Consider the following 9691-nt stretch of genomic DNA (forward strand, 5'->3'; position numbering starts at 1 on the left):
CAGGTCATGATCTTTCAGCTCATCAGATTGAGCCCCGCTTGCGCTCTGTGCTGACAGCACAGAGCCTGCTTGGGATTCTCTCTCTCTCCCCCCGCTCTCTGCCCCTCCCCTACTTGCTCTCTCAAAATAAATAAATAAACCCCAGAAATGGTTCAGAGAATACCTGAGGTCTCAAAGGACAGGAAATGGCCTATTCATGGTCTCTCCTTGAACAGCCTTGTGACCAAAGCTATAAATAATAGCATTCATCACAGCTCTGGATAGGCCAGACTTCATTAAACTGAATTTTTGGTCCTGTCCTCTACTAAAGAACCAAAATGTACACTGGTTATATATAAAGTTTATTCTACTGGCCCACAGTTATCAGAGTGAATTCCCCACTTCATCCCAGTAGTGGTCATAGTCCACATTACATTCCTGTTTAAACCTCTTTGTGAGTAGAGTACAGAAGCTAGCTAGGATAGGGAATCTGGGTTTTTTTCTGTAAGTAGAGCTAAATTGCCTTCACCCTGGTTTCACTATTGATTGGCTATAGCCACCGTGGCACTAATAGACCATAGATCCTGATGTAGCCTCTTGCCCTCTGACCTTACCATCAGCCTGTGCTTATAGCCTTCCTTGATAACTTTGCCTTTCAGATTGTGGAGAAGCAACAACAGAAGATGGATCAGCTGCGTTCACAAGTACAGGTGAGCTGGTGTCCTTATGACACGGTGAGCAGGACTTGATGGAATCTCTAGAATTCGGCCAACTCTATATTCTGTGTCATACAATTTGCTCAGTGTTAGGAGTATAGCAAGAATGAGACCCAATCAGTGCTTTTAGCCTACAATCTTGTGGGGAAGAGGTTTTAGCACAGTATTATGAGAACAATGTCCTTGCTGCTTTGGGGGAGCATAGAAGAGTCAGTGAGAGCAGGGCAGGTTAAGGAAGGGTTTCTGGAGATCATGAGCCTGGAACAAGGAGGAAAAGTTAGCTAGGCAAAGAAGAGCTGAATACTTTGGTTTTAGAATTCCAGATAGAAGGACTAGCACACAGAGCGCTTCGGTGGCTCGTTCGGTTAAGAGTCTAACTCAATTTTGGCTCAGGTCATGATCTCACAGTTCATGGGCTCAATCCCTACATCGGGCTCCATATTGACAGTGCGAATAGAATGTAATTTGGGTGTAAGGTAGTCAGATTTGCAACTCAGGCTTGAGTGTGGAAAGATTGGCACTTGGAGAGAAACAAGGCTGGAGGCTGGTGGATTATTGCAGAAATCCTGGTGAGAGATGATGAAGGAACCTGGCAGCATAGCAAGGAGAAGAAGCTGTGAGGGACAGATTCAAGTGAATTTTAGGAAGTGGAATTAAGAGGAATCAGTGACTGACAAGATGTAGGGGGTTAGAGAATAAGGAAAAACTAAAGACAACTCCTGGTTTCTATTTTGGGCCAGAGTAGGGAGGTGTCCTTAATTGGGTTCTCCAAAAAACCTTAGGTAAAGCAGGTGCACTCAGGTTCTCTTTGGACTCCAAAAGAGGTTTTCTCATCAAAACTGTGAAATCCACTCACTCTGAGAGCAGCTCAAAGCTGCAGTCCTGCCTTTGCCATCATGTAGGTTGGGCTGTGTCTGTCTAGTTCCCCTATTTCAAGTCCTATAAGAAGATAGTCAAGCCTAGTGAGTGTTTATATCCATTTAAAATCCCAGGTTCCTAGTAGAGCTTTTAATGTGTCTCAAATACATACCCTGAAACCCTCAGCTCTCAAAAAGGTTGAAAAAGCCCAACTTTTTAAAAATATATATATATTTTTTAAATATTTTATTTATATTTAAGAGAGAGTACGCGAGTGGGAGAGGGACAGAGAGATGGAGAGATAATCTGAAGCAGGTGCCAAGCTCTGAGTTGTCAGCACAAAGCCCAATGCAGGGTTCAAACTCATGAGCTGCAAGATCATGACCTGAGCCAAAGTAAGAAGCTCAACCAACTGAGCCATCCAGACGCCCCAAAAAAGCCCCACCTTTTACATTTACCCATGATGAAACTTCTCAGGCAAATTAAAATATCAGATGAATTTGCTGGAATCAAGCAGATTCAAAACTGTCACCTTGGGTATTTCATGGTGATGAGACGTTCTCCTTTGGCAGTTTTTTATTAATACAAAATGGGAAAATTCAGAAAATTTTTAAATACTTTATTCAAATAAGTTTCAAAATTGGGGGAGGGGAGTTGGAATGAATAGAATGAGAGGCAAAAAATAACAAACATAAATACCTCCCTCTCCCTGACCCTGACCATCCCTACACATACACACTCTCTCTCTCTCCCTCCCTCTCCCTCTCCCTCTCCCCCTCTCCCTCCTAACTAGATTAGGTGACTGTGGGAGCACTCCTACCCCTTATCTCTGTCAGAAGCATTTAATACACAGTATTCTCAAGGGTTTTGGCTGTGGGCTCCTCAAAGACTGGTATTGTTTGGTATTCTTTTCAGTATCCTCAGTGCCTGTCACAGTGTTCAATAAGTACTGAACTCAACTGAAGAGACATTTCTTGCCCTCAAGAAAGTTATGGAGGGGGGGGGGGGGGAACCATGTGCACTGCCAACAAGTGTACTCGAGCCACGATGGAAGTATGAGTAGCAGGGCAAGAGTAGGATTAATAGAATCTGACTTGCGGATTAAGGAATGCTCAGGTGGGCCTTGAAGGTTTCCTGGGTTATAGAGCAGAAGAGTAGCCTAGACAAAGGGGAAGGAGAGTGAGCAAGTTTGGAGCTGGAGCCTTTGGGAATGAAGGCTGTGCAGTCATTTGATGTGGCTGGAGTAGAGGCTGTGTGGAAGGTGAAAAGAGATGTGGCTAGAAAAGTAGGTAAGGGCCAGACTAGTCTGGAATGCCCTGCTGAGGAGCTGACCTCTAATTGGTCAGCAACTATAGGAGGGTTTCAAAGGGAAGTAGCAGATCAGGGCTTTTCAAGATAATCTCTAAGCCGTGTATGGGCGGGGTGGGGCTTTACTATATAGTCCAGGCCAGAGGTGACATGGTCTAAACCAGATTTGTTACTCCTCATGTGCAATCCTACCACTCCTTGCCCTGGGATTCAGAGCCTAGAGCAGGAGGTGGCTCAGGAAGAAGGAGCAAGCCAGGCCCTGAAAGAGGAGGCCCAGCGGAGGGAGACAGCCCTGCAGCAGCTTCGCACAGCTGTGAAAGAGGTGAGCAGCAGCATCTGGGCCTCGTGGTACTGCCTCCACAAGCCTGATTTCTCAGTGTACCTTCCCCATCCCTACTCCCACAAGAGCCCTCATGTTTGAGAGGTCCCTGCTGAACAACTGTTTTTGGCAGAAGAATAGAAAGGGACGCCACATCATCCTTTCTGTTAAAGGTCGTAATCCCATCTTAGGCCATATTTACCCAGGAATGTGTTTTGGATGCAAGAAGTCAGTCTCTCTCCCTTTGTTTTCCTTTAGCCACAGGTTTGTGGCGTTGGGGAGGAAGGGTTCAAGAAGACTGAGAGCTCGGTGGTCCTCATGGAGTATACAGAGCTGTCAGCAAGGGGTGACCAAGTTCACTGACCTAGGAAGGAGTCTCTCAGAGCTGGGACTGTCACATGGCCCAGTGTACGTGAAAGGCTGGGACTGGAAGAACTCTATTCAGTGTTTTTAAAACAGAATAGAGGGAGGGAGGGGAAAATGGGTTAAGCTGTTCAGGGAGAGAGAGAGAAGGAGACACAGGCATACATGAATAGCTGGTCTTTGTAGAAAAGCCTGATTCTACTGAGGTGAAGGTGTAAAAATGCAAGCAGGGCACATTCCAGTGCTGTGTCCTCCAGGTTCCTAGCTCCCTCAGGCCCCCACCCAGTGGCCACTAGCTGTATTGTTGTCTTTCTTGCCCCCTTTATTCCTCTGTCACACTCTGATCAGGCTGGCTGGTGGCCACTTTTGTCAGGGTGGCAGGGAGAGATTGAAACCAGTGTCTCCTCAGATTTCACAGTTCACGTTAAGCCTCCTCTAATAGCCTGGTTAACAGAGTTGGCTGAGGGACTGCCTTCAGATAGAGTTCCGAGGGGCGGGAGTATCTTCTCTGGTTCCTGAACAGAAACCTGGAGGCTGATGACTCAGAGTCTGCTGGGGAGACTCCAGTACTGGAACCCTATGGGCCTGACCTACCTGCAGGAGAACTTAGGCCCAGTTTTGGGAATAGGGGGAGTGCTAAGCCTGTTGGTAGTGGTGGGGAGGGGGCAATATCCCCTGTGACTCGTGTATTCACGTACATGTATAAATAGTCTGCCCTTCCCTGGGCTTTGGGTTAATGTGTTTGCCCATCTGTCTGCTCAGCTTTCAGTACAGAACCAGGACCTGATCGAGAAGAATCTGACACTCCAGGAACACCTGCGTCAAGCCCAACCAGGGTCTCCATCTTCACCAGATACAGCCCAGCTGGCATTTGAACTGCACCAGGAGTTGGCCACTTGCCTTCAAGATCTGCAGGCTGTCTGTAGCATTGTGACCCAGAGGGCCCAGGGCCATGACCCCAATCTCTCCCTGCTCCTGGGCATTCACTGTGAGTCCTCAGGCCAGTCTGGGACACAGGAGAGAGTGGCTTTCATTCTTCTGTCACCCCCATCCAGTTTTCCCATCCTTTGGGTGATCAAGGCTCTGTAGACCTGGTCACTGCCCCTGGGAGTTTATGTGTTTTGCAAAGTAGATACTCAGTGAATCTGTTTTGGAAGCAGTCATCCTTAATGGGTACTTGAATGCGGGACAAACAGAAAATGGCCCTTAGCAAGTTTTCAGCCCACTATCCCCATCTACTTTTTTAAAAACATGTGTTTTAAGACCATGGGTCTCAAAGTACTGCATATCCATACCACCCCCTCCATGGAAAGCATCTCCTAACTGACTCACTAACATTCTCTTGAAATGCTCTTCTCCCCAGCTGCACAGCACCCAGGGATTCAACTAGATTTGCAGAAGCCAGATGTGATCAGGAGGAAACTAGAAGAGGTTCAACAGCTGCGCCGTGACATCGAGGACTTAAGGACCACCATGTCAGACAGATATGCCCAGGATATGGGAGAAAACTGTGTCACTCAGTGAGGAATGCTGGGGGTGGCATAGACTCCGTTTCCCCAGGGAAGATCTGGTCTGCTGAGAGCCCAGTCTTGCAGGTCCTGCCCTGACAATCTCTTGCCTCCTATTTGCTGCTATTCCCAGAGAGAAGGGATGGAGGGGGGTAAGAACCTGCATCTGGGGCCAAGGGCTGATTAAGGAACTGTGCCTGCCCTGCCCCACACTGGCTTTGCCTTGTTGGATTGCATTTGTCCTGTCATACTGATTTACCCTTTGAGGGTGAGTTACTAATTAACTTTTGCAGGTTAACTGATAAGTCCTCACAGACTGTTCCCAGCCCCAGGCTGACGTCAAAGGTAAACAGGCTGCTCACTTCCCTTTTCCATCCTCTGGATGGATCCACGTTCATTCCCACTCCATACTTTGGTCCTGCTGATGTCCACTGGAAAGGCTGAGTACCAGTCACAGTGGCCATGTGAGAATTCTCAGACCCGTCGGCTAGCCTGCCTGGGATCTAAGTTGGCTTTCGGGGTATTCTTTGGCCTGGTCCCACTGCTGCTTCCTCAGGACTCTTGTTCTCACAGATGCCTCAGGGTGATCTGTTTATTAGCAAAGCACCCACTAGAATTGGCCTAGGGATTGTATCCAGGTCTCCTTAATCTGAGCTGTCATGCCATTTTACAGGATACCCCATTCTCCAGCTGCTCTGTCCCATGGGGCCCTGGCCATGTGGTTAGCACAGCTCCCTTCTCCTTTGTTCTCAGGCCATCCAGGTAGCCCCCTTGTAAACTCTTCTCTATGGTTCTGGGTTTGGGCAGGATTTTCCCTCATATTGCCACAGGGCAACTGTCAAGCTACTCACCTCCTCCTCCTGGGGCTGAGGCCAGAGCCCAGTCCTGATTTGTGCCTCTCTTTTGTTTAGGGGCAGGGTCTTTTCCCTTTATTGCTCTGGGGCCCCTTTGAAAGTTCAGAGTACCCGGTATAGCTTGGCTCTAAGTTCTAGCTTTCCGTATTTGGTGGGTTTTGTTTCTCTGGGGCCTTTGGGGACCCTGTGCTTTCTATTTTCTCTTGCCTCCTCATGTATGGAGCATCTCAGAACACAATTGTTTGTATCCGGTTGTTGGGCTGGCCCCAGGCCTCCTCTAGATCTGGAGCCAGGCCAAGCCAAGGCTTTGTAAGGGTATGGAGGAGCACTGAGCAGTTCAGAGCCAGCCACTGAGTTTGTTGCTAAGCTTTGAGCTGTCAGAGAAGCATCCTGGACCTCATTCTTGGGTCTGAATGAGACTCGTTAAGTGTTTTTACAATTTTGTGTCTTATTTATGGAGTGATGTATCCCTTCCATTCAGAGCAGCCCCACCCAGCCATCCCCTCAGCCTCTGGGCTCCTTCCTGCCTCCTAAAAGCAGAGCTGCCTGGTTGGTCTCCACCCTGTGTTGGGAGCCCAGCCACCATGCTCACGGGTATTTTTCCTCAAAGTTTATAAGCAGTTATTTATATGAATCCTTGTTATGTCAACTGGTTTGTATTGCCTATTTTGATTACAAAATAAAATATTTAACAAACTCCTCAGTTTTCTATCCCCATTATCACCATCCCTTACTCCACCCCTCATTTTGCCTTATTGGAGCCAAGGCCCGGGTGTTTAGCCAAGTTCCCCAGACAGCAGCAAGGAGGGACCTTTGGCAGGTCCAGCCTCTCGTCTGTTTCTACCACTTCCGCTCCTCTGGTGTTCTCTATGGGGACAAATAAGATCTCTTCTGACACTACTTTCTATTGGGTGAAGCTGCCCTGAGTCATTGAGCAAGTCTGTCTTTGGAAAGAGTTTCAGTAAGTCTCTGAGAGGAAGTCTGCTTCTAGGTTGCTGTGAGGAAGTGGCTTCCCTGGAGCCAGGCAGGGCCCTGTTTGCCTCACGGAGCTAAGGTGGTCTTTCTGGGCTGCTATTTGAGCCCGGGGGTGGGGTGGGGGGCCTGTGAGGGCAGTCCTGGCCAACCCCAGACAGACAGCTGAGCCCGATTTGGGCTGATGAGTCTCTCCACCCCCTGGATTTTTTCTGGGAGCAGGAGCAGCTTTAGAATGCCATCTGGGGTTGGAGTTGAGCTAGGGCCACCCTGAGACCAGCTGCGGATCTTGAACAAGGGCGGGCCGGGCTCCCCGGAGTCCCGACCAACTGCTGCCTCCACCCGTTCTAGAGCTAGCAAACTCTTACCTTGGCCTCCATCTGGTGCCTTGAGGGTGTGGCCCTGTCTCCGGCCACCACCCTTCCTTGTCTAGACTTGCCTGAGTAGAGAGGAACTTGTGGGGAAATCTCCCAGCAGGGGCTGTCCCTGCTTTGGTGTGCCATGGGGTTAGCCATGTGTGTCACCCGGGGACTGTGGGAAGGGGTCCCTTGGAGCAAGATTCCCCAGCCAAGGAACTGTAGGTTTCAAAACAGCCCAAGCCTTCAAAGCTCCAGCTGCGCCGTGCTATCGTGGCACTGAGGGTGGGTAGCTGGGTGCAGCAAACCCGGGCGACGCTGAAAAGGCCTTTGCCAAGCCGTCACCCAGGCCCTCCCTGGCCTTTCCGGCCACCGGCCCCCTCCCCCCACCTCACGCCGAACCCCAGATCAGGGAAGGCGCGGGAGGGGACGGCCTCGCGCAGCACTGGGGTCCTCGGCGCGTCCCGTCACTGAGGGGGAGGGGAGGGGGCAGCGGCGCGCGGGGCGGGGTCGCGCAGGCTCCGCCCCGGCCGCACGCCTGCCCGCGCCGCCCATTGGTCCTGAGAGCGGTGACTCGCGGGCAGAGCAGGAAGGAAACCGCTCCCGAGCGCGGCGGCGTCGTCTCCAGGCCGTGCGGCTGCCGCTACAGCCAGCCATCCGTCCGCTTGTCGGCTTGCCAGTCCACCCGCAGCATGAGCGGCCTGCGCGTCTACAGCACGTCGGTCACCGGCTCCCGCGAAGTGAGTGCACGCCCCGGGTGAAAGCTCGGGCGGCGGAGTCCGGGCGCTACGGCCCGGCGCCCGTGACCCGCCCCCAGGGCGGAGCGGGGGGCGAGAAGGTGCGGGGCTCGGCCTCCTGGGTCGAGTCCCAACGCGGGCCCCGAGTCTGTGCCTTGAACCCCTCCGTTGGGCATCCTGGATCCTTAGCAGCCCCAGGACGAGCTGCCCGCGCCCATCCCATCTCTCGGACACGCACTCTCTGCAACCCCCCTGCGACCCCGATCACGTCCTGATCGTGCTGTTCCTCTCCCCCACTTTGTGTGTACCTAGGCAGGGGTGGCCCCTTAACCTGCCTCCACCAAGGCCTGCCCTGCCTTCCCCTCGCTGAGTTCCAGGTTCTCTCCACTGAACTTTATCCCACTTCCCTTCGTTCTGACTCCCCTCCGCATGGTGGTCCCTCTTTTCATCCTGCCCCGCTGCAAACCTGACTCATCCTCCTAACTCCCTAGTGGCCAGAACCCTCGCCCAGGGTGTGGAGGGACACAAAAACTACTGGCCACAGTCCCTGTCATTCTGCCCAGGTTTCCCCCGTAAATCCTCCAGCCTGCTCACTAACCCCTGCCCGCCCTCTACCCCCAGATCAAGTCCCAGCAGAGCGAGGTGACCCGCATCCTGGATGGGAAGCGCATCCAGTACCAGCTAGTGGACATCTCCCAGGACAACGCCCTGCGGGATGAGATGCGAGCCTTGGCGGGCAACCCCAAGGCCACCCCACCCCAGATTGTCAACGGGGACCAGTACTGTGGGGTATGAACCCCGGGGGTTGGGAGTGGGGAAGTGTAGGACTTCTGACTCAGAAGTCAGTCAGACCTGGGACAAAACACCAGCACTCAGGTTGACCATCTCTCCCCTCCCCTCGCCTAGGACTATGAGCTTTTCGTGGAGGCTGTGGAACAAAACACACTGCAGGAGTTCCTGAAACTGGCCTGAGCCCACCGGACTCCATCACCACGTCCCCCCGCAGCCACCGCCGGCCATGAAGGACCTTGTGACCAACTCCCTGTCATTCCTAGCCTTCCGACCTTGGAATCTCTCCCCGCAACCCAAGCCCCCCTCCTCCCCCTCTCTAATTTAGCCCCCTCTTCTTCCATTCAAAGGCAACATTCCTTACCCACTAGTCTCAGAAATTGTCTTAAGCAACAGCCCAAGTGCTGGCTGTTGTCAGCCAGGCCCTGAGGCTGCCACCCTGCCTGGCACTGGCTGATGGGCACCTTTGTGGGTTCCATTAGCCAGGGCTCTGCCAAAGGCCCCGCATTCCTTGTCCCTTAGAGACAATTAAATGTCCCATTCCACTGACACCGTGTCTGTTTGATATGGCCTGAGTCCTTGGTCTGAGCAAGGCTGGTAGATGGGATTGTCTGAGGCTGTGGTCCCACGGGCAGGTCGGTCGGGCCGTCTCCTGTGTGGCACCTCTGTGTATGATTGCGCACGTATGTGGGTGTATGTCTGGCATATGCATAACTGTGTGGACCAGCGTTTCTCTAAACAGTGTGGGTGGGTCACTTCCTGATTCACATGCATGTGATAGTGTCCTGACACGCCCGGCTTGGTGAGTGTAGCACATCTGTATGCCTGTCGGTAATGTGACCGCGCCATGTGGCTGCCTGCCTGGGTTCCAGCATCCTGGCTAAGTATGGGCGTGTCATGGAAGTGGGTTCATGGCCGCAGTTCTGCCAGTT

The 9691-nt window shown here is 52.0% G+C and overlaps 2 protein-coding genes across 6 annotated transcripts in view; both read left to right on the forward strand.

Annotated features, from left to right (window-relative positions):
• The window catches only part of CEP85 (centrosomal protein 85), a 30151-nt gene extending 23549 nt beyond the window's left edge, over nt 1-6602 (forward strand). For all 4 annotated transcript variants that reach the window (XM_042951043.1, XM_042951045.1, XM_042951044.1 and 1 more), the window contains 4 exons: nt 639-689; nt 3076-3183; nt 4306-4531; nt 4907-6602. In XM_042951043.1, the coding sequence (XP_042806977.1) occupies nt 639-689; nt 3076-3183; nt 4306-4531; nt 4907-5067 (546 nt within the window). In that variant the 3' untranslated portion in view covers nt 5068-6602. The remainder of the gene's footprint in view (nt 1-638; nt 690-3075; nt 3184-4305; nt 4532-4906) is intronic.
• A 296-nt stretch (nt 6603-6898) lies between these two features.
• SH3BGRL3 (SH3 domain binding glutamate rich protein like 3) lies at nt 6899-9308 on the forward strand. 2 transcript variants are annotated; one of them, XM_042951049.1, is made up of 4 exons: nt 6899-6959; nt 7823-7973; nt 8592-8759; nt 8877-9308. In XM_042951049.1, the coding sequence occupies exons 2-4, from the start codon at nt 7926-7928 to the stop codon at nt 8940-8942; spliced, it is 282 nt and encodes a 93-aa protein (XP_042806983.1). In that variant the 5' UTR covers nt 6899-6959; nt 7823-7925; the 3' UTR covers nt 8943-9308. The 2 variants fall into 2 exon arrangements, with proteins under 2 accessions (XP_042806983.1, XP_042806984.1); XM_042951050.1 differs by lacking the exon at nt 6899-6959 and having other exon boundaries at nt 7777-7973.
• Nucleotides 9309-9691: the final 383 nt, after the last annotated feature.

Source organism: Panthera leo, chromosome C1 (assembly GCF_018350215.1).
Source record: "Panthera leo isolate Ple1 chromosome C1, P.leo_Ple1_pat1.1, whole genome shotgun sequence".
Lineage (NCBI taxonomy): Eukaryota > Metazoa > Chordata > Mammalia > Carnivora > Felidae > Panthera > Panthera leo.

Bases quoted from the DNA above. Each gene is read 5' to 3' on its own strand.
- SH3BGRL3 (XM_042951049.1), top strand. From the start codon at position 7,926: ATGAGCGGCCTGCGCGTCTACAGCACGTCGGTCACCGGCTCCCGCGAA. The intron at 7,974-8,591 runs GTGAGTGCACGC...CTCTACCCCCAG, and splicing joins CGGTCACCGGCTCCCGCGAA to ATCAAGTCCCAGCAGAGCGA. The intron at 8,760-8,876 runs GTATGAACCCCG...CCCCTCGCCTAG, and splicing joins ACGGGGACCAGTACTGTGGG to GACTATGAGCTTTTCGTGGA.